Source organism: Rhinatrema bivittatum, chromosome 5 (assembly GCF_901001135.1).
Source record: "Rhinatrema bivittatum chromosome 5, aRhiBiv1.1, whole genome shotgun sequence".
Classification (NCBI taxonomy): domain Eukaryota; kingdom Metazoa; phylum Chordata; class Amphibia; order Gymnophiona; family Rhinatrematidae; genus Rhinatrema; species Rhinatrema bivittatum.
The window spans coordinates 176,280,200-176,304,581 of record NC_042619.1 but is presented as its reverse complement, the minus strand read 5'-3'; the positions used below and the strand labels follow the sequence as shown (position 1 = coordinate 176,304,581).

Here is a 24,382-nt window from a genome sequence, read left to right as displayed (position 1 = left end):
TCCAATGAATATCGGTATATAAAAGCAAATAAATAAAATATCTCCCCTGTACCTCCTCTCTTCCAGTGTATGCATATTTAAATCCTTCAGCCATTCCTGATAAGTCTTCAGGTAGAGACCTCAACCATTTTGGTTGTCCTTCTCTGGACCCCCTCCATCCTGTATCTATCCTTTTTGGGATATGGGCTCCAGAACTGAACACAGTACTCCAGGTGAAGCCTCACCAAGGACCTGTACAAGGGCATTGTCACCTCCTTTTTCTTACTGTTTATTGCCCTCTCTATGTAGCCCAGCATTCTTCTGGCTTTAGCTATCGCATTAAGACATTGTTTTGCTGTCTTCAGATCACTAGACACTATCATTCCAAGATCCCTCTCCCACTCCATGCACATTAGTTTTTCACACACACACACACCTTCCCAATACCATACAACTCTTGGATTTCTGCACGCCAGATGCATGACTCTGCACTTCTTGGCATTGAATCCCAGCTGCCAAGCCTTAGACCATTCTTCAAGCTTTCTTAAATCACGTTTTATATTCTCTAATCCTTCAGGTGTGTCTACTCTGTTGTAGATCTTAATATAATCCACAAAAAGACAAACTTTAGCTACTATTGCTTTTGCAATGTCGCTCACAAAGATATTGAACAGAACCGGTCCCAGAACTGATCCTTGTCGCATTCTGCTTAACACCGTTCTCTCTTCTGAGTAGGTTCCATTTACCATTACATGTTGTCTCCTGTCAGTCAACCGGGTTATAATCTACTCCACTTCCTTGGCGTCCTCTCCCAAGCTTCTCATTTTATTCACAAGCTTCCCATGCAGGATCATTTCAAAAGCTTTGCTGAAATTCAGGTAAATCACCTCTAGTGCTCTTCCTCGTTCCAATTCTCTAATCACCCAATCAAAAAAAAACCAATCATATTTGGCTAGCAAGACCTTCTCCTGGTGAATCCATGCTGCTTCGTGTCCAGCAATCCACCAGTTTGTAGATAGTCCACTATCCTTTCCTTCAGCAGCATCTCCATTAATTTTCCTACCATCGAGGTGAGGATAACCAGCTTGTAGTTTCCAGCCTTCTCTCTGCTACCACGCTTATGAAGTGGGACCACCACCACTCTTGTCTAGTCATGCGGCATCACCCTCGTTTCCAGGGATCTATAGAATAGGTCTTTCAGCAGACCCACCAGCACATCTCTGAGCTCCCTCAGTATCCTGGGATGTACCTCATCTGGCCCCGTGGCCTTGTCCACTTTCAGTTATCTTAACTCTTCCCATATATTCTCTTCTGAAAACAGGGTTGCATCTACCCCACTGCCATCTAAGGACTTCTCAGCCAGCAATGGTCCTTCCCCAGAGTTTTCTTTAGTGAACACCAAACTGAAGTATTTGTTTAATATTTGACATTTCTTCGTCTCTATGCACACATTGCTCCTCATCACCTTTCAGTTTCACTATACCACTTCAGGCCTCCCTTCTTTCTGTGATATATCTGAAAAGTGTTTTGTTTCCTCCCTTTACCACTTTGGCAATAGCCCTTGGAACTCCTCAACACAACAATCAAAAAATCTGCACTTGCTGCAGGCATTTCAGTATCCAGCAGTCTTAAGCCCCATCATTTTTAGCATCCATGGAGCCCCTTCAATCATGGATCCCATCCTCTACTTAAATCAGCAAATCCTTCAACCCAAGAGGCTTAAGGCATTTGCCTGATTAGCAGATTACCTCATAAGAACATAAGAAATTGCCATGCTGGGTCAGACCAAGGGTCCATCAAGCCCAGCATCCTGTTTCCAACAGAGGCCAAACCAGGCCACAAGAACCTGGCAATTACCCAAACACTAAGAAGATCCCATGCCACTGATGCAATTAATAGCGGTGGCTATTCCCTAAGTAAACTTGATTAACAGCAGTTAATGGACTTCTCTTCCAAGAACTTATCCAAACCTTTTTTGAACCCAGCTACACTAACTCCACTAACCACATCCTCTGGCAACAAATTCCAGAGCTTTATTATGCATTGAGTGAAAAAGAATTTTCTCCGATTAGTCTTAAATGTGCTACTTGCTAACTTCATGGAATGCCCCCTAGTCCTTTTATTATTCGAAAGTGTAAATAACCGAGTCACATCTACTTGTTCAAGACCTCTCATGATCTTAAAGACCTCTATTATATCCCCCCTCAGCCGTCTCTTCTCCAAGCTGAAAAGCCCTAACCTCTTCAGCCTTTCCTCATAGGGGAGCTGTTTCATCCCCTTTATCATTTTGGTTGCCCTTCTCTGTATCTTCTCCATTGCAACTATATCTTTTTTGAGATACGGCGACCAGAACTGTACACAGTATTCAAGGTGTGGTCTCACCATGGAGCGATATAGAGGCATTATGACATTTTCCGTTTTATTAACCATTCCCTTCCTAATAATTCCTAACATTCTATTTGCTTTTTTGACTGCTGAAGCACACTGAGCCGACGATTTCAATGTATTATCTACTATGACGCCTAGATCTCTTTCTTGGGTGGTAGCTCCTAATATGGAACCTAACATCGTGTACCTACAGCACGGGTTATTTTTCCCTATATGCAACACCTTGCACTTGTCCACATTAAATTTCATCTGCCATTTGGATACCCAATCTTCCAGTCTTGCAAGGTCCTCCTGTAATGTATCACAGTCTGCTTGTGATTTAACTACTCTGAATAATTTTGTATCATCCGCAAAATTGATAACGTCACTCGTATTCCTTTCCAGATCATTTATATATATATTGAAAAGAACTTGATATATATATATTGAAAAGAACTATTCTCAAGAACTTGCACTGGCTGCCAATACACTTTAGAATTATCCACAAATCCCTCACTATCATCTACAAGACTATCCATCACCAAGCATCCCTCAATCTTCAAATTCCACTCAGAAAGCACACATCCACCAGACCCATCAGAGAAGCCTACAAAGGATCACTCCTTGTTCCACAAACCAAAACCACTCACCACCTAACCTACAGAGACCGATCCTTTTCCACAGCCGGACCTTCACTATGGAACTCTATTCCTCCCGATCTAAGACAAGAACCATGCCTTCCTACTTTCAGAAAAAGGCTTAAGACATGGCTATTTAAGCAAGCCTTCCCAGATCCATATTGAAAGACAGTAACATCTTATAAGACACTACACAATATTATGTAAATTATTAATGTAAATAATTCATCTTTACTACTCAACTATCTTATTCTAATTCTCTCCCCAGTTTTATGACCCTGTTGTAATGTAACTTTTATTTCTTTGCACTTGTTTATGTTCTGTTTTTGTGCACACCCTCTTGTTATTTGTAAACCGGCATGATGGGGTTCCTAATCTCAAATGCCGGTATAGAAAAATCTATAAATAAATAAATAATAAAAGCACCGGTCCAAGTACAGATCCCTGAGGCACTCCACAATTTACCCTTTTCCACTGAGAAAATTGACCATTTAGTCCTACTCTCTGTTTCCTGTCTTTTAACCAGTTTGTAATCCACGAAAGGACATCGCCTCCTATCCCATGACTTTTTATTTTTCTTCAAAGCCTCTCATGAGGGACTTTGTCAAACGCCTTCTGAAAATCCAAATACACTACATCTACCAGTTCACCTTTATCCACATGTTTATTAACCTCTTCAAAAAAATGAAGCAAGTTTGTTAGGCAAGACTTCCCTTGGGTAAATCTGTGTTGACTGTGTTCCATTAAATCATGTCTTTCTATATGCTCTACAATTTTGAACTTGAGGATAGTTTCCACCATTTTTCCCGGCACTGAAGTTAGGCTCACTGGTCTATAGTTACCCGGATCGCCCCTGGAGCCTTTTTTAAATATTGGGGTTACTTTGGCCACCCTCCAGTCTTCAGGTACAATGGATGATTGTAATGATAGGTTACAAATTTTAACTAATAGGTCAGAAATTTCATTTTTGAGTTCCTTTAGTACCCTAGGATGCATTCCATCCGGTCCAGGTGGAAGCTAATTTATTGCCATTGTGAAGCAACACACACTTTAGACTTCTCTTTGAACTGTCAATAAAAAGCCTCCATTTGTCAGCTACATAACTATCACATCCCATTGACTCAATAAATCCTTTGAAGTTGATGCAGTATACAAGCTCCTCGTCCATATGCAACTATTTCAGAAGATCTTCCTCTCTGTTACGATACATAAATGTGATACTGGGAGCCAACAGGTTCTTTTCCTTTAGCCTTGAACCCAGTAACTCTGACGACTTCCGCAGATCAAGATCTCGTACCAGGTCATTCAACTCAACTTGAGTGAATGGCTGGCACATTCTGGCATCAACTTCTTAGGCCACAAAATCTTCATCGTTGGAGTCTTTGGAAAAATTGGAATGACAGAATTCATCGTCATCGGAACGTTCCAAAGTACTGAAGATAGGTTCTGTACTTTCCAAAGTACTGAAGACAGGGACTTTGTCACAGTGAGCAACCGATCTTATAGCTGAGGGGAGATTTGGGCATCGGTTGGAAGATTTTGTCTTTCTGTTCATGCCTGTAATAATTACCATGCAGAAGTAGCAGTCATCAACATGGTTTTGGGGCTCTCGCCACACCATTGGAACTCCTGAAGCTGATACTTTGTATCTGTCCTTTAGTCCACTGTCTCAGGTTTTCAACACATGTCCTGCACACTTTGGGGCAGATTTTCAAAGATCTATGCGCTGGGCCTATTTTCAAAAGGCCCAGCAGCGCACATAAAGCCACGGGACACATGTAAGTCCTGGGGCTTGAAAAAAGGGATGAAGTAAGTTTTGGAACAAAGAAAACAAAAAGGAAAAGGTAGGGGGGAAAGGGCGGGGGAGGTAGGGGAAGGGAGGGTGGGGGGGATAAGGAAGTTCCCTCCGAGGCCACTCCGATTTCAGAGCAGCCTGGAAGGGAACAGGGGAAGGCAGCGCAGCTTGGATAGGGCTCGGCGCGCACAAGATGCACAATTGTGCACGCCGACCCTGGATTTTATAACATGCATGCGGCTGTGCGCACATGTTATAAAATCAGGCATACATTATTGCGCGCCGGGTAGCGCACCTTTTAAAATCTGCCCCTTTTATGTTGTGCCCTAGGTTTGTCCTGGTCACCCAGTTTCCCTGAAATATGCATGATAAGCTTTTCGTACAAAGTCAAATATATTTGTCCTTTGGGTGTTGTAAAACAACCACAAATGTAACAGAATATATCAGGATCATTCAGGCACTGTCCACAAACTATTCGAGTGTTGGATGACATATTCAACAAAAAGAGATTTAACAGAGTTAAATTTGCTGCAACTTCTAAGCCTCTTGAATGACTGAATGCTGCCGTCGGTTTTCACACTTATATAGCCATAAAATGCCGACGTCAGCAGTTTTAAACTGTTTAATAAGCAGTCTTCCTATTGGTTATACTGATTGCGTATTCAGCATGTCTTTCTGTGCATTAATTATCTTTTTGCATATTCAGCATATCTAAATAATGTTACGTTATTGCTATAAGAGTTTATGAGTAGATAGCGTTTTGCGGAAAAGCCGGACGTGACTGAAGGAAACTGATGTGATTTTTGGATTCAGCACACTAAAATACATAAAGATCATATGTTATCTTGTAGTCAGCAAAATTGATGAAAGAATATTTCAAATCATCATACAATTGGAATATCCATTAATTAAAAAATGTTATAAATTTCTCAAAACACCAATAACATACTTCAAAATAGTAGAAGCATCAAACACCATCTAATAATTAAAACTAATAAGGATTTAAAAATGTCCTGCTTTCCATATCTGGGATCTTTTGATTTCCAGTCACTCTGAGATTATTGGGGGAGGGGGAGCACACAACCTTTATCCTCTCTCATAAATACACTTATGTTCAATCTTTCACACACCTCCCTCTCATGTACACATGCCTAGGCTCTCACATACACTCCCTCTCTCTCATCTATAGGCTCTTTCTCCCTCCCGTGCGCACACAGGCTCTCTCTCTCTCTTTCTCTCAAATGCATATAGTCTCTCACATTATGTTTGAGTGTGAGCCTGTATACATGCGAGAGCCTAGGTATGACACATGGGCTCTCACACACACCAATGCCCAAGTCTCACACACAGGCTCGCTCTTCTTCACACGTTCACACAGGCTCGCTCTTCCTTGCACACACAATAAAACAGGCTCTCTCTTACACACACAGGCATTCTCTCTTATACACGCTTATACATAGGATCTCTTTCAAACACGCACACAGGATCTCTCTCACATACGCATGCACACATGCTCTCATGCATGCATAGGCACACATGGCCTCCCCTTCCTCCCTGCTGACCCCTCAGTCACTGCACCCTGAAGGATTGCATTGGTCAAACATCTTAAAAGACAGCTATGTCTCTCCCTGGGTAGGGCCCAACAGCAGCAGGAACTCCTCCCAGGCTGAAGCCTGAGGATGGCATATCTGTCTGGGTTGTGGAACACCGCAGTTGCTTTTTTCATGTCCAGTTCTGCTGCAAAGTAAGCAGCCCATCACAGCAGAAGCAGTTCCTTTCCCTGGCCCATTGAAAGAGACATATGGCTAAACTGTGGCATGCTTAAAATGATACCAATACAGAAGGAGACACTCTAAACATTATAACAATAACAAAAGTGTATTGTTTGATTTATGATCAATTTATTAAGACAAATAGTGTCACAACAATTATAACACATATAAAAACAAATAATTATTATTCCTCAATATCATCACATTCACACACTCATACCAATCACCCACATTCAAATTAGCTATATAGGATCCCCTGCAAAGTAGGATCCTCTTTGTTTTGCCTATATTAGGCTTCCTCAGGGGATTTCCAAATCCATTCTTATTACACCTGTATTAAATTTCCACATTTGCTCTAAATGGTTTATAATCTCAATACTGTGTAACTATTTATTAGTCCGTTAAATCTTTCAAGAGATTATAAATTATATCCACCGTGGTTAAATTCCCACATGAAAGAAACGATTTCACATAAATCTTCCCCAGTTCAACGTATCTTCCATGGAGTTTTAACTCCTCACTCCAAAGCTAATGATATTCCTAATAAATTAGGTGACTTAGACTACTGCCCACCATTCAATTTCACAATTTAATCCGTTAGAACTAAGTGTTTCCCATTCAAAAATAAACCTTTGTTCTCCCATGACAAGCAGGATGGTAGACCTCACAGATGGGCGACATCATCAGATGGAACCCGGCACTGAATACATTTGTCAAAGTTTCTAGAAATTTTGACTGGCACACTGAGCATGCCCAGCATGCCACTAACTCTGGAGCCACGCGGGGTCCCCTTCAGTCTCTTTTTTTTCCACGGTGCTGTTGCCTCACGGTTTGTGGAACCCTTCATTATTTTCCCTTCATGGAAGAAATTTGCCATTTTTTAATTGGTTTTTCCCCACCTCGGGGTCCCCCGTCGCAAATCAGTTGCCACGGCATTCGGTAGGTACCTTTTTCGCGTTGTTGCGGTCAATTCCCAAGTGTCTACCTCCTGGTGGCCGCTGGCCACCAACTGCACGCCATCTTTTTTCAATGGTGACCGGTTTTCAGAAGTTCTTCCCTTCGGGCTTGCCTCCACACTCCGAGTCTTTACAAAGTGCCTGGCAGTAGTGGGAGCACATTTGAACTGCAAGTGAGTGCATGTGTTTCCATATCTGGATGATTGGCTCATCAGGAGTTCTTCGAGGGAGGGATCCCTTCAGTCCCTGAACTTGATAGTGGGGCTTCTCCAATTGCTGGGATTCCTTGTCAATTTCCCGAAATCCCAGCTGATGCCATCCCAGCGACTCAGTTTCATTGGGGTGGATCTGGGCACCACAGTGGCCAAGGCATTACTTCCCAGCGATAGCATAGCCACCCTTGACTGGTTTATCCAGGTCCATTTGTCACCAGCAGATGGCCTCAGCTCGCCTGCTCTTGAAGTTGCTGGGTCATATGGTGTTGTCGGTGCATGTCATGCAGTGGCCCACCTGGCCATGAGGGTTAAGCAGTGGACCCTGCGGTCTCAGTGGCACCAAGCCTCTCAGGAACTCACTGCACTGGTTTGGATAACTGAACCGCTTCCGCTGTCCCTCGCCTGGTGGGCAGTGGAATCCAACCTGAGAGGGGACTTCCTTTCCAGCCCCCTGCTGCTCAGGTGATCCTGACTACGTATGCCTCCGGGCTAGGCTGGGGTGCCCATGTCAATGGCCTCTGCATGCAAGGGGTGTGGTCGATGCCCGAGGCAAGATGACAGATAAACTTTCTGAAACTTCAGGCGATGTGATATGGCGCTCTACGCGTTCCAGGACTGCCTGTTCAACAGGGTCATCTTGATTCAGACAGACAACCAGGTGGCCAAGTGGTACGTGAACGAACAAGGGGGCACAGGCTGTTATCTCCTCTGTCAAGGGCAGCGCAGATTTGGGCCTGAGCCCTGTCATGTTCCATGCTCCTGGGTGCGGTGTACCTAGCAGGGACTGAGAATGTGGTGGTAGACCACCTCAGTTGGACATTCCACCCCCACGAGTGGTCGCTAAACCCCCTTGTGGTGGACAGTATCTTCCACTTGTGGGGTCAGCCGAATGTGAATCTCTTCACATCCTCGCAGAACTGCTCCCTGTGCAGGGAGGGAAAAGGACCAGCCATGGATGCATTCGCCCACTCCTGGAGTGCGAGTCTCCTATATGCATACCCTCCGATTCCACTCATAGGCAAGACTCTCGTGAAGCTACAATAGGACCAAGGCTCTATGATCCTCATTGCCCCACACTGGCCACGACAGGTCTGGTTTCTGATCCTCCGACAACTTTCGGTCCAGGAGCCCATCCGACTGGGCACCCCACCCAACCTCATCACATAAGATTAGGCCAGGCTGCCAAACCCCCTCTGGTCATTGGCTCTGATGGGCCTGGATGTTGAAAGGCTAGTGCTGCAGTCCCTCAACCTTTCGTACAATGTTCTCGTAAGCCTTCCACGTGGAAGTTCTACCAAACGAAGTGGAGAGAGGTTCTCATCCTGGTGTGCAGAACAGGGTCTTGACCTCATGAGAGGTCTTGAACGAGTAGATGTGAATCGGTTATTTACACTTTCGGATAATAAAAGGACTAGGGGGCATTCCATGAAGTTAGCAAGTAGCACATTTAAGACTAATCAGAGAAAATTCTTTTTCACTCAATGCACAATTAAGCTCTGGAATTTGTTGCCAGAGGATGTGGTTAGTGCAGTTAGTGTAGCTGGGTTCAAAAAAGGTTTGGATAAGTTCTTGGAGAAGAAGTCCATTAACGGCTATTAATCAAGTTTACTTAGGGAATAGCCACTGCTATTAATTGCATCAGTAGCATGGGATCTTCTTGGTGTTTGGGTAGTTGCCAGGTTCTTGTGGCCTGGTTTGGCCTCTGTTGGAAACAGGATGCTAGGCTTGATGGACCCTTGGTCTGACCCAGCATGGCAATTTCTTATGTACTTGTCCCACACCTAGACTTTTGGACTATATCTGACGTCTCCCGGAGTCTGGATTACAGTCTACCCCTATCCGGGTACACTTGAGTGCCATCAGTGCCTACCACCGTGGAGTGGGCGACACTCCGATCTCTGTGCACACCTTAGTGGGGTGCTTCATGAGAGGCTTACTTCAATTGAAGCCTCCACTGCGTACTCCTGTTGTGGCCTAGGACCTCAGCATAGTGCTGGCACGGCTCATGTGGTCTCCATTTGAGCCTCTATGCTCCTGCGAGTTGAAACACCTCACCTGGAAGGTCATCTTCCTGGTAGCAGTTACTTCCACTCGAAGGGTCAGTGAGCTGCAGGCCCTGTGAGCTATTCGCCTTATACGAGGTTGTTCCACAACGGGGTAGTGTTACGCACTCACCCTAAGTTCCTGCTTAAGGTGGTGACTGACTTCCATCTGAATCAGTCTGTCATGTTGCCCACCTTTTTCCCAAGTCCACACACTCACCAAGGTGAGCGGGCTCTGCACACCTTGGACTGCACGCGTCCTCTTGCTTTTTATCTGGAGCGCACTGCAGCCCACAAGAATAGACTTAGGGTTGTGGTGGGCAAGCAGACCCTGTCCAATTGTTTAGCGGACTATATCGCTTTCTGCTATGAGCAAGCAGACCTTCCACTCGGAGGCTGAGTGAAAGCGCACTCAGTGAGAGCCATTGCAGTAGCCCACTTCCGGGCAGTCCCTATTGCCGAAATCTGCAAAGCCACAACATGGAGTTCCCTCCACACCTTCGCAGCCCATTACTATCTGGACAAGGATGGTTGACAGGACAGCATCTTTGGCCAGTCTGTCCACCGTAACCTATCCCCAGTGTGAGAACCCAACTCTCCCTACCTAGGGCCCAGTATGAGGTTCAGTCTGCCCCATTGTTCCTAACAGCACATCTGTTGTTGTGCCTGTTCACGTTATTGGGTGTTTAATGGCCCTGTAATTTCAAGGGGCAGTCTGCAGCTTTGTATTCACCCATCTGTGAGGACTACCATCCTGCTTGTCCTGAGAGAAAGCAGAGTTGCTTATCTGTAACAGGTGTTCTCCCAGGACAACAGGATGGTAGTCCTCAACAAGACCCACCCACCTCCCCGCGGAGTTGGGTTCATCTGCGTTTTATTTTGTTTTCGCTCGTCTTTTTCTGCTTTGATACGAGACTGAAGGGGGATCCCGCGTGGCTGCGGGGTTAGTGGCATGCTGGACGTAATCCGTGCAGGGCTCCATCTGATGATGTCACCCATTTGTGAGAACTAACATCCTGCTGTCCTGGGAGAACACCTGTTACAGGTAAGCAACTCTGCTTTCTCTTAATACTGATCTTCTTGTAACCTCACCCTCACGTAGATTGTTCTTGATGAATTACGAAAAACTTTAAATCTTCCTCAGAATGAGCCAATTGGGTCCAAAGCTCAACTAAAGGAGCCTGTGTTTTATTCTAATACAGCTACATTATCTTTATAGTGTTTAGAGTGCTTTGAGTTTAGAGTGCTTTGAGCGTGAAAGCTCTCTACTTCCTTAGCCTATGTACGGATTTTGGATATCAGCAGTATCGGTGGAAAATTGTGCTTCAGCCCTTGATTCCATGGAATATAAAAAGCATCAGATGTGAAAGAGTGGTTCCTTCTGTATTGGTATTAGGTTTTGGAACACTTGATGTATACCTTCTGTTAGCATATTACCTTTATGCTTAAAATGATGTCACTGAGTTCTGGCAACTTTATCACTTCTGAACTTTCAGTGCCTCTGATTGGGCAACCACTGCAGCCCTCTTCAGTATTATTCAAGTCCTCCAGTTTGCTCACCCATCTAACTTGGGGAGTGACAGTAATTTATTTTATTGGGTTGGGATACCTAGCCTACTCAGTCTTTCAGTGAGAGGCGGGGGGTATTAGTTGGGCCAGTTTGAAATGACGGGGTTATTATGATGCTGATTATATTATATGTATTTATTGTATATTCTGTGCTGATTTTATATTTTTATGCCTTTTATGCTTTTTAATATTTGTTTTGCATTTTGACATTTTTTAAAATTATAAACCACTTTTTCCAGTCTTGCTAGACCGAAAGGATTGTGAAATTATGTATAAATAGAAATAGTTTTCCTCATACTTTCAGGAGAACAACAAGGAACAGAGAGGCTGCAGATGAGTTATCAGTTCCATAAACTGAGGACGACTTTGTGTTTTTCCCAATTCTATTTATATCAAAAATTCAAAGCTGAGAGATGGAGAACAAATGATTTTTATAGCCCCCCTTTTGGCCTCATCAAATTTGTGTTTTGTAGATTCATAGCTGTTCATCAGCAAATAGCATTTGGGAGATTATCATCCTTATCACACACTGCAAACAAGAATCCTGCTGGCTTGGATATTGAAAGTCATCTAGTATAATCTATGCAGTTGCTTTCTGAAATAGATGTTTCTTCCAACTTCAAGAAAACACTCTCCCAAAAGATTGTATAATTTTAAATGGAAAATATTTTCTATCTGGTGCTCACATTTTTTTGTTAGGACTCCATTAACACTCCTGTCCTTTTTTTTTTTTTTTTTTTTTTACTCCAAGTATTTTCTGAATGTGTCTGACTCTGGTTTGAAAACTATCTCCATCAGAGTTCCCTTTAGCACTGTAGCAATGGCACCCCATCTCGTATCAGTCTATAATTAGCAAATTCATTAGAGGACTCACACATCTGAAACCTCCAATAAAGAAGCCCTCTGTTCCTTGGAATCTAAATGTAGTTGATGATCAGCTCATGAAGCCATCATTCCAAGCAGATTTCAGATTCCTTTCTTGGGAAAGTTTTAATTTTAATAACAGTTCTACCCAAAAAATAAGTGAATTGCAAGCTCTAATTTCATCCTTATGTTCAATATATTTATAAATGATCTGGAAAGAAATACGACGAGTGAGATAATCAAATTTGCAGATGACACAAAATTGTTCAGAGTAGTTAAATCACAAGCAGATTGTGATAAATTGCAGGAAGACCTTGTGAGACTGGAAAATTGGGCATCCAAATGGCAGATGAAATTTAATGTGGATAAGTGCAAGGTGATGCATATAGGGAAAAATAACCCATGCTATAATTACACAATGTTGGGTTCCATATTAGGTGCTACAACCCAAGAAAGAGATCTAGGTGTCATAGTGGATAACACATTGAAATCGTCGGTGCAGTGTGCTGCGGCAGTCAAAAAAGCAAACAGAATGTTGGGAATTATTAGAAAAGGAATGGTGAATAAAATGGAAAATGTCATAATGCCTCTGTATCGCTCCATGGTGAGACCGCACCTTGAATACTGTGTACAATTCTGGTCGCCACATCTCAAAAAAGATATAATTGCGATGGAGAAGGTACAGAGAAGGGCTACCAAAATGATAAGGGGAATGGAACAACTCCCCTATGAGGAAAGACTAAAGAGGTTAGGACTTTTCAGCTTGGAGAAGAGACGACTGAGGGGGGATATGATAGAGGTGTTTAAAATCATGAGAGGTCTAGAACGGGTAGATGTGAATCGGTTATTTACTCTTTCGGATAGTAGAAAGACTAGGGGGCACTCCATGAAGTTAGCATGGGGCACATTTAAAACTAATCGGAGAAAGTTCTGTTTTACTCAACGCACAATTAAACTCTGGAATTTGTTGCCAGAGAATCTGGTTCGTGCAGTTAGTATAGCTGTGTTTAAAAAAGGATTGGATAAGTTCTTGGAGGAGAAGTCCATTACCTGCTATTAAGTTCACTTAGAGAATAGCCACTGCCATTAGCAATGGTTACATGGAATAGACTTAGTTTTTGGGTACTTGCCAGGTTCTTATGGCCTGGATTGGCCACTGTTGGAAACAGGATGCTGGGCTTGATGGACCCTTGGTCTGACCCAGTATGGCATTTTCTTATGTTCTTATGTTCTTATGTTCTTTACTTACATCACAACAAAGTAGTTTTGACAATTCATCCTATATGTCTCCCAAAAGTAGTTTCCCAGTTCCATTTAAATCAATCCATTGTATTACCAACATTTTTTCCCATAAGAGCAAGCAGGCTTTTAATATGTTGAATGATAGAAGAGCATCACTCTTATTTGGAAAGAACAAAATTTCACAGGAAATTCTCACAGCATCCATTTTTTAATTCAGTTAAGCTGGAGTTTTCATTTATAAAGAGGTCTCTTTCAATTTGGATCTAAGATTGCATTTCTTAGAGTTGTAATCAGTCAGGACAACATATTCAAAGTAAGATAAAAAGCCCATCCAGTTAGGCCTAGAACAGCTTCCTTAGCGCATTTTCATTTTGCTTCCATAGAAGATATCTGCTACTTGGTCTTCCATTCATATTTTCACAACTTATTACTGCTTAGAAAATGCTTCCCAGCAAGACAGCAATTTTGGGCAGGCAGTTATATGAAGTTTCTTTCAGTGCTTCCCTCCTTTAAATATGAATTACAATGGTCTACTACTTACATGAAAAATAACAAAGTAATCATATGCAACCCTCAACTTGGGAGTCCCTACTTCCATGGCTGATTTTATCCTGCTTGTCCATAGAGAAAGCTAAGTAGCTCATCTGGAATGGGTGTTCTCTATATCAGCAGGATAGATCAACCACACGATCCCTCTCACCTCCTCTTAGAGTTGAAGCTTAACATGCTAATAACACTAAAGAGATTTGCCCAGCGGGAAAGTCTGTGCATGCTCAGAAAGAGCACCTTGTTCTTTCTGAGGTCTGAGAGAGCTTTTTCTATCTTAGTGTCATCAGATGTCACATATGCATATAACTTATTTATTCTGCTCTCTACAGAGAACACCTACTACAGATGAGCAAATTAACTTTATTCTTTTCTTAACTAAAGGACTCTGAGTAGTTTCATCAAATGAGAATCTTCAGTATAATGCACCACTGTTTTGTTTCAGATCTTGACTGTGGTGGTTGGAAATGTGAATGATTTTTTCTTACACATTACAAGCCAAACAGTGAAAAGTGGATAACTTGTTAACAGAAATGGGGAACTAGCAACAAACTGTAACTTTTTGAAAATTAGAATAGCGCTGTGTAGTGTAACTTTTTTCAAATTCTGATGAATCTGTTCTTTTATTATACTCTTGAACTTCATTCTAAATTTTCTGCATTGCTGTCTTCCTTTGCTTCTCTCAGGTTCGTAAATTTGTGGCCAAGGACAGTGCAGGGCTACGTATCCGTAGTCACCCTTCCCTTCAGAGTGAGCAGATAGGCATAGTGAAGGTCAATGGAACCATCACTTTTATTGACGAGGTAATCAATGAAGTACGGACCATAAAAAAACATGTATTTAAAATGAAGCAGTGTAAATAGCTGTCCTCATTTGAAGTTGCTATTTAAACGTAATCTAGCATTTTGGATAGCTATGTATCAAACATTTTGATAGATTTGAGCAAATACGTTTTTTCACAATTTCATTTCTTGGCTGTTTTGATTTTGATAAAAATTTAAAAAAATGATAATTAAAACAAACAGGAAATTGTCTTGAGTATCATAATATAAGGCCATTTATCAGTGTTAGTTCAGCTTCTTCACTATACTTTTGCATTACTAAATGTATTTTCTATTTTTTTAATTTTGTGCACTGTTGAAAAGATCTGTGTGATTGCATTTGGTTTTGCAAGCCTTAATTTAATTTCTTAAATACTTTTCAATTTAATTGCAGAAGTATACTCTGCTATGATGTAACCATCATAAAAGACAGGGAAACTTTGTGACTAATTGTAAAGTGCTTTTTCCTAGTATAGATAATACATATTTAAAAAGAAAATGAAATTGAAATTGAAAATAAGGCGAGGAGTCCATTTTCTAGTAGTAAGGTTAGTCTTGTACCTTTAATAGTTGATCTGTTCAAAACTATTATGTTTCAGTGATTAGTAGTGATGGAATCCACAACTCAACCTCTTTAAAATCTGTTCTTCATACTGCTTTGGCATTCTTTGCTGCTTTTTTTTTTAATTCCATTTTATTTAAAATATTTCTCAACAGCTTTTCCTTAGCTTCCTTATTCCCCAGTAGCTAAGAGCTTAACTTTCATGCCCACCCCATTGCCCACCTGGTCTGCAATCTTGTAGTCTTTGCAAGCCATGTAGCAGTTACAGGAGGGCATGGCTCGTTTTTGTTGCTTGTTTCCCATAGATCCACAATGATGATGGTGTATGGCTGAGACTGAATGATGAAACAGTAAAGAAGTATGTTCCTAACATGAATGGTTACACTGAAGCCTGGTGCCTCTCTTTTAAAACCAGCATCTTGGCAAGAGCCTTCTGGTCCCTGTTGACGTAAGTAAAAAGGTGCCTTTGGAAACAAACAAATCTTAAAGATACACTCTGTCCTCCTTACATGGCTTTCCTCTGATTAAGGTGCATATTTATATTGAATGTTAACTGTAATGTACAGTAAACTGTACATTCTTGTAATTACTCTCCTTATGTTTGATCTTTTGTTTGATGCTATGTAATGAGGATGGAGTGTAGTGAGGTGAAGGCCCTTTATGCTGGTCATTTTACAAAAAATAACATTAAAAAAAAACTGGGACCATGCTTTGTGGATCATTATAAAATAGTTTTTTCTTCTTTCTGCGGCTTGAATTACCAACTTTAATGTAAAAAATATATATATATCTGTTTAAAAAATGTTGCCTTTTTAGTATTATGCTTTCAAAAATTAATTTCTCTAGCTTTTGGCTGCAGTAGATCACTGGTTGTGTGATAGGACCAAATTTATTTGTGGTTTGATTTTTCATGATCCTGTAGGTTTGTTTTTTTGTTGTTGTTTTGTTTTTTTTTTTAAGAGCATGCCACAAAAGAGAGATTTACTCAGAGCAGAATAAATGCGTATTCTGCATGATTAGAGTAAATTATTGTCCATTGGGGACTAAGATCATCTTTGTGAACATCATTGTTCAGAGGTGTTTCAAGATTAATAACGATTCATCACCAGCATTTTTATTAAGTGTGCAACTGCTAGAAATGTCACTATGGTGTACATAATGAGGGTGAGAATTAAACATCAGTCTAGTTTTAGTTAATTGTAAAAGTAACAGATGCAATTTCCTCCTTCAAAGTGACAGTGATGATTTCATGGAGCCAAAACTTCCTACTTGGCATTATATACATAATAGCGGTCACCATAAAAATATGAATGTGTTAAAGATGAAATAGATTAACATACTTTAACTTCTTTGCAGTAGCAAAACCTATACCACACAGTTTCTCCAAAGTATCTATTCAACATAGCAAACCAAAGCTTAGCTATGTTGAAATGCTCAGCTACAGGTGTCCTTTTTTGTATATTGTAATACATTTTCTGCAGGTACAAAATATATATTACTAAAGGTTATTGTATCATATTCAAGCTTGCATCTGATCTGTGTCTCTTCTACTGGGCCTCTTGACCTATCTGAGTCCTTTTTCAATTCAGGAAATACGTGTGTGTGGATGGGGGGGGGGGGGGGGGTTTGATGTGGCCAACAAGATGTCAGAACTGCTAACATGGGAAATAGTATTCTTTGTTTTTAAATCTCTTGAAATTACAGAGGTCGAAGTTTGTGTGATTATTTTTTACTAGTTTAATTCTGTCGAGACTTTCTAAAGATACAGTGGAAATAGAATTGATACAATATATGAGATTTTTACCATTGTTGATCACAGGAGCTTGTTAAGTTCCTAATATGGGCTAATGTGAAAAATATGCAACCAACTGAATATTTTCGATAGTTTTAAATATATGATTATAAATGGAGATGTTTATCATTAGGTCACTTATGGATCCATTTTATTTACTAGATATTATTCATAAAATACTTGTGAATGCATGCTAAAAAAAATTGCTATTTTTGCGGGTAATACAAAAATGAGTAACTTTGCTGTTGATTGTAAGAATGATAGGGGGATGATGTGGGCAAGCAGATGATTACTAAAATTCAGTGTAGACGAATGTACAATGATGCAATCCAGCAGTGGCAATAAGCATAATGTTGTGTTTGAGGTTGATGGAAAAGAAGTTGATGACGTAATCTTAGGTAACTGGCAGTGAATGTCAATACAATGTCAGATTGTGGCTAGAAAAAGATTTCATATTCTTGGTTGCATAAACCAGAATTTTTATATTTAGGGACTGTGTGTTTAACTGTATAAAGTGCTAATACATTCCTGTTGATAGTATAGTGTAGTTTTGGCCTTCCAGAGATAAGAATGAAAAAGCAAGCAAGTTTCATACAAATCATGAATGTTTTTTGAAAAGGAGGAAACTCTGTAATATGCTGAGTACAGTTTTAGTGCATAAGGCATTATTTAAAGCTATAAAGAAAATGTAAATTAATTAGAACAATAACTATATTACTATATTACTGCCTAGTGAAGTAATACATGCAAAATGTTTTTGTAAATGTAAAATAGAATTGGAAGGTTTCATTGATATCAGGGGCTTTCACAGTTAGAAGGATAATACTGAGTTACGGTACATTTCTGTAGACGACTAGGAGATGATTGAACCAGATAGATGCAAGTCTTTAATTCACTGTACAGACATTGTGAGTACATGTCATTCAACTGAGCTATCAATTTACAGCAGAGCATTTCAATATAGCTGTCTTTTTTTTTTTTTTCTTCAGATGGTTGCCCCTAGAACACTTGGCATGCTACCCAAGAAATACTTTTTATATACTGTGTGTCACCACTTCAGATTGTTAAACTATGGTGCCACAACGCTAAGCAGAATTAAAATTAAAAGAACTCCAGGCCAGATTTAAAGTAAAATGTTAAAACAAGGAGCCCCCTCTATGATTATATGTAAATTGAGAACAATTATTGTTAGACAGAAACAATACAAATGGGAAGGTCTTTATGCAATTTATGTTCTCATCAAAATAAATTCTGATCTTTTCATAGGAGGAGAAATGAAGATATTGACAGAGAAAAAAAATGACAGGGAATTTTCTTTATATGAAACTAGCTCTTACAGCAAGGATCTCTAACTCCCTTTTTAAATTCCTTCTGCGAAAGCTTTGTCACAGTTTGATCTTGACAATTTGGAATACAAAATGTAAATGTCAAACATGGGAACTTTAAGAATGCTTTCTTCAGATATTTTTCTTTGCTAACATAGACTGAGGAGGTCTCCAAATGGCAGCATAAGGGATAAAATATAATGGGATTGCATGTCTGTATTTTAATATTTTTCAAACTGTGAGACATTTGTATTTTCAAATGGACTCTGAAAAAAAAGTGGAGTTTTGAAGCCAACATGTGCAAGCATGCTGTTATATACTTTCAAAATGGCATTCTATATGTTTTAAGTCAGCAGAATATAGAGTTCATGCATTTTCAAGGATAACCCCAAAAAGAGAGGTACTAGTTTGATATATTCAGTGTTGCACTGTCACCACATTGCTTCTTCCCTGCCATTAACTTCATCTCCATTGCTTTTCACTATGGCTTTATAAACATAAATAGATGATGCACAATGAGAGAAGAGCTGCAGATAAATTGTTTAATGTATGGAAAGTCTGCATTTCTATTCTTTAAAGACCAAAAATATAAGGGCAGCGTATTATTTAAACTTTAAATATTCTATGGACCTGTAAAAATTATAGGTCTTTTTTTTTTCAGTCTTTTTGGAGTTAGAAATATCAAACCATGCCTTACAATACGGAATTATTGGTTTCTTAGTATCATTTAAAATCTTTAGATGCTTTTTGATGAGATTATATCAGAATTATGATATACCGGTAGATTTCAGGTCATCTTAATATCTAATCTCAGGCATGCAGTCTCTGGTGGATCTTTTGTGTGTTGAGGTGGCATAGTTTGTTTTAAATGTCTACATGCAGACTTTAAAACAGGATTTTACTGAAGTTATACAGTACCTAGTAGTTCTGTCATAAAAACTTACTTAAATATATAAAGTTCTCTTAATTGAGGGCTAGGAAAGGAGATCATTATCCACAGCAAGTCATTTAAATTTATAGGTGAGGGTAAAATGCCTTTTTCAGGAGGGATAATGATTTTTATTTTGATTAATCAGAATAGTGATGAGTTAAAGGTTATATCTAAAATAAATAAAACAGTTTCTAGAAAAGACATGTTTTCTTTCTATAACCTTAACATAATACTGCCAAAGCAGTTGTTCCAGAAGTGTATTGTGGTGGTAGTTCATAGGTTAAAGTAATTTCATCTTTACAAAGCAGCAGACAGCTTCCAATCATAAAACAAAAATGGCTTGCATTTGAACAGATCTGTTTTGGGTTTGGTTTTTTTTTTTTATTATGAACTTTAATGGTGTTTCACTCACAAGCAGGACTTCCTAAGCCTTTTAAACAATGTCTGGCTTTTCTACTCAGTAAATGGCATGACACACTACATCCATTCAGAGCTTTTGTCATATGAAGCTGTTTTGAAAAACAGATGATATACAGTGGTGAGCAGTGGACTTTTGACCCTTTTTTTTTCCTAAGTGCTTCTTTTCGAAAACAAATGATTTAATTTAATAGTGGTACTAGTGTGGGAAATGATTGCATTACTGCGTCTAAAGCACCTTCTGCATTTACTCCTTTCCCATTTCTCTGTTGATATTTCTTTTTCTCAAACTTTGTTGCTCAGAATGTCTTTAATGCTAGCCATGGAGTCAGAGATTTGGACTTTTTTTCCTGGACTTCTAAAGCTTTTTTCCCCCAGGTGAGTTTTTAGTCACAATCAGTCAAAGTTCATTGACAAATTTTTTTTATAGGAAATTAGATGATAAAATATGTAATTTTTTTCTGAAAGAGTTATTTTTAGATGTGCAAGCTAGCTATATGTAAAATTTATCAGTTAATTTTAACTGTTTAATGAGCACACTTTAATTTAGTATGAAATCACACCTGTAAATCATAAGTTTAAAAAAAATGCTTTCTGTTCTTTACCACTATAAAACTAGTAAGTGCTTGAAAAAATGCTTTAGAAAGAAGTCAAATACCGTACATAGTGCAAAAATATGTCAAATGATATATGGTATCCCTGTTCTCATAGGTCCAACTATACTGTGTACTATGTTTTTTAAACACATTGTTTTTTAAAGATATAGTACACAGAGGATAGTTTTATTTTAAGCTTTATGAGCTATTACTAATCTTTTTCCTCTTACACAAAAATGGGCAACAACTTTACTATAGCTTAGGGCAGCACTTCTCAACCGGTGTGTCGCTTGCTACCGGTCTCCTGCTGCTTTTCCCCCCTCTTCCTCACCGAGCGAGAGGTAGGCTATCTTCCACTGCTGCCGTTGCCGCCCGGGCTATCAGCACGTTCAAGCCTGGATGGGGAACGGCAGCAGTGTTAATGGAAGCTGGCAACTGCGGCTGGGCCTTTTCTTCTTCCAGCACCTGCCCCCACCCTGGCCCAGAACAGGAAGTGATGTGCAGTAGGGTGCGCGAGAAGAAGAAAGAGCCATGCTGCACGAAAACGTAGCAGCAGCAGCCCCAAGCAGTAGCGTGGGCCCGAAGCAAAATCAGAAGCAGCCAGAAATCGGCACAGGAGACAGCAGAATTAGCATCCCGTGGCCGATGGGATTCTTCTTTCTTGGCCTGCGGAGGCTAGAGGAGGATGCTGCTGCAGCTACCATTTGTGCTGGGGGGGGGGGGGGGCATGAAATGAGAGACAGATTACCAGCCTGTCTGTAAGTGAGAGAATGTATGTGTGATTGAGAGTGTGCATGTGTAATTGTGACTGAGAGCCTGTGGGTAAGTGAGAGCATTTGATTGAGATCATCTATGTAAAGTATGTGATGAGAGAAACTGGTCAGAGAGGTGATGTGTGTGTATATAGGAGAGACAATGGAAGTGACTGGTCAGGGAGATGACTGGAGTGTGTGTGTGTGAGGGAGAAAGTGATTGTGGGAATGAGAAGCCTGTGCATGTGGAGAGAGCTAGCATAGGAGTGAGAAACGGGTGTGTGTGAGACACAGTATGGGAGTGAGAAGCCTGTATATGTAAGATAGAACATGGGAGTGGGAAGTCTGTGTGTGTGTGTGCATGAGAGAGAGAGACTGATCGGGAAGGTGACTGGTGTGTATGTAAGAGAAAGACTGGTCGGGAGGAGATTGGTGTGTGAAAGACAGAAACTGGTCATGGGATGTAACTGGTATGTGTTTTGTGTGAGAGACAGAGAGTCTAGTCGCGGGCACTATGGAAGAGGACCATGAGTAACAGAGCTTCAGTCACTACTGCTTCTGGTGTGTGCTACTGGCCTGCATGGAAGAGGAGTAGGAGAGCTGCTGGAGGGGGTTAGTAAAGGTGGCTTTTTAAGTTTATTTTTGTTGATTGACTGCCATTTTAATTACTGAATATTATGTGATGTGCCTGCTGTTTTGAAATATTTTATTGGTGTTTGGAGAATTTTAAATAATTTTTATGAGTTGTTAATTGTTGGATATTCTCCTGTTCATAGTTGTTGTGAAACATTTATTCTGCTTATTAGTATACTTATACAATTATTTCTGTGTTGGGTTCTATAGCTGCTTGGCTAGTTCTGTTTTCCTAATAGGAGGTGTATTGGTGTTTAGAGCCTGATTTAATATTTGTAGTGTTGCCTTTTCATAGGTAGGGTTGTTACTGTTTGAGTGCATTCCGTAATAAAAGTGTAACTGTATGCGGATTAGTTTATGTGCATTACTGCAGATCCTGGGAGTATGTTAGGTCGGTTCTGTGTATGTGACCGAGGTGAGGTATTTTACTGTATCAGTCTTATTGTTGTATTTTCTCAACAGGACATGCATTAGTGATAAACTGCTTTCTTTTCATAAGTAGGGCTATTGAGCCTGGTAGTAGGAGTTTGTGTTGCTGTTACTGAGATGACACTAGAACCAAAATATATTTTTTGTAAGGTGAGTTGTACAGGGAATGTCATAATTCTGCTTTACATCCATAATTGTGGGTCAGGGGGGTTCCTGTGGATGCAAACTGTACTTTTACATTTAGCCTATGATGGTCATGTGTTCAATGTGTCACGCATGTGAGAACCATCTGTCAGGTGTGTCCCGACAGAAAAAAGGTTGAGAACCACTGGCTTAGGGATAGGTACATCAAAATCAGGTCTGGTTTTCAGAATATCCACAGTGAATATGCAAGCGATATATTTACATATATACATATAATCTCATGCATATTCACTGTAGATATCTTAAAAACCAGGCCTGTTTGTGGCCTTCCAGGACCAAGGTTGCCTATTCCTGAGCTATAATGAAGTTGTTACCCATTTTTGTGTATTGGGAAAAAGCTTAGTATGAGCCCATAAAAATAAAACTACCCTCTGTGTATTATTGATGTCTTTGAAAATACACTCAACAAATGCAATTTACTTTTATATCACAAATTAGTTAATCCATTATTTTATAAATGTATTTCTCTCTGTACAGTTTAGTATTACTAGACTGTTTAGAAAATCTTCTCTTTCTGTCTCTCTCTCTCTCTCTCTTTCTCTCTCTCGGAACCCAGACATTTTTTTAAATTATCTTTTCTTTTTATTATATATAACACAATATTCAAGCATAATAAGAACACATCTTTCCCTAAAAAAAATACATTTAAAAAATGTTTTTCACAATTTTTTATTACCGATTTTCTATGGATTAATATTCAAGAAATAACTCACTCTTCTGCTTACAATATTTTTGAAACAAATAACTCTTTTACTAAGGTATAAATTCTCCAAATAAATTCAGTCACAGAGGCTAATAATATCACAACTTCTTCAGGTATATAGTGTCCCAGAATCTCATGACAACAACATTTTTCAAAGTTTTCAAAAAACACGGTCTTCTAAGGCTGTCTTCTACCTCACTGTTGTCATTAAGTAGATCTTCTGCCACAAGGATGGTATTTAGTTTTTTTCACCCTATCTAAATTGTATTTTTTATGGAAAGACGTGTTATTACGCTTGAATATTATGTTATTATATAATAAAAAGAAAAGATAATTAAAATGTTTTCTGGGTTCCTACAATAGTGATGTATGTATATGTGTGTGTGTGTGTGTGTGTGTAATGTATATATATATATAAGCGTTTGGCGGCTGAAAGTTGTCTGGAAGGACAGACTAGACTACTGTGGCAGCTTCTGTGGCAGATAACTGGTGGGTGCTACTAACCAAGCCTTAAGAAAAAAAGATTTCCAGTTCTGGGCCCTCCCATTTCAAACTATGCATGACAGCCCCCAAAAGTCCCTCCCGACTTTTCTCTTCCCTATCTCAAGTCCAGGTCTTTCAAGAGCGGAAGGGATCCCTAGTTGTTCCTACCCTGCTGCTGTCATGAACCAAATCCACTTCATACTGGCCTCGCCAACCCCCAGGAGTTGTTCCTCCTCCCTGTCCCTTAACCCAGAGGTTCTCAACCTTTTTTCTGATGGGACGCACATGACAGATGGTTCTCACATGTGTGACACACTGATCACATGACTGTCATGAGGCTAAATGTAAACATATACTCTTCATTCACAGGAATCCCCTTGACCCCCCCCCCCCCAAACAATTGATGCAGAGCAGAACTAGGACATTCTCCAAACAATTCACCATACAAAAGAGATGTCATCTCAGTAACAGCAAAACAAACTCCCTCTGTTACCCAGGCGCAAAGACAGTAATTTATCACCAATGCATGTCCTATTGAGAAAACAACAAATAAGATTGATACAAATGCCTCCATGCTAGTAAATTACCATCACCTCTGTTACACACGCAAAACTGACCTTCACCAAGTAAAGAAAGACTACAAATTATAAATATGGAGATAGAATCTGGAATGGAAACCCAAAAATGCCACTCCATATGCAGTGCAACCTGAGAAACTGACAGAGAAATATAGCACCTAACATAGTCCC

At 40.0% G+C, this 24,382-nt stretch overlaps 1 protein-coding gene across 1 annotated transcript in view; it reads left to right on the top strand.

The window, feature by feature from the left end:
- The window catches only part of MYCBP2 (MYC binding protein 2), a 1,075,853-nt gene that overhangs the window by 639,337 nt on the left and 412,134 nt on the right, over positions 1 to 24,382 (top strand). The window contains 3 exon segments of the mRNA XM_029603038.1: positions 14,672 to 14,788; positions 15,674 to 15,775; positions 15,778 to 15,816. Coding sequence (XP_029458898.1) covers positions 14,672 to 14,788; positions 15,674 to 15,775; positions 15,778 to 15,816 — 258 coding nt within the window.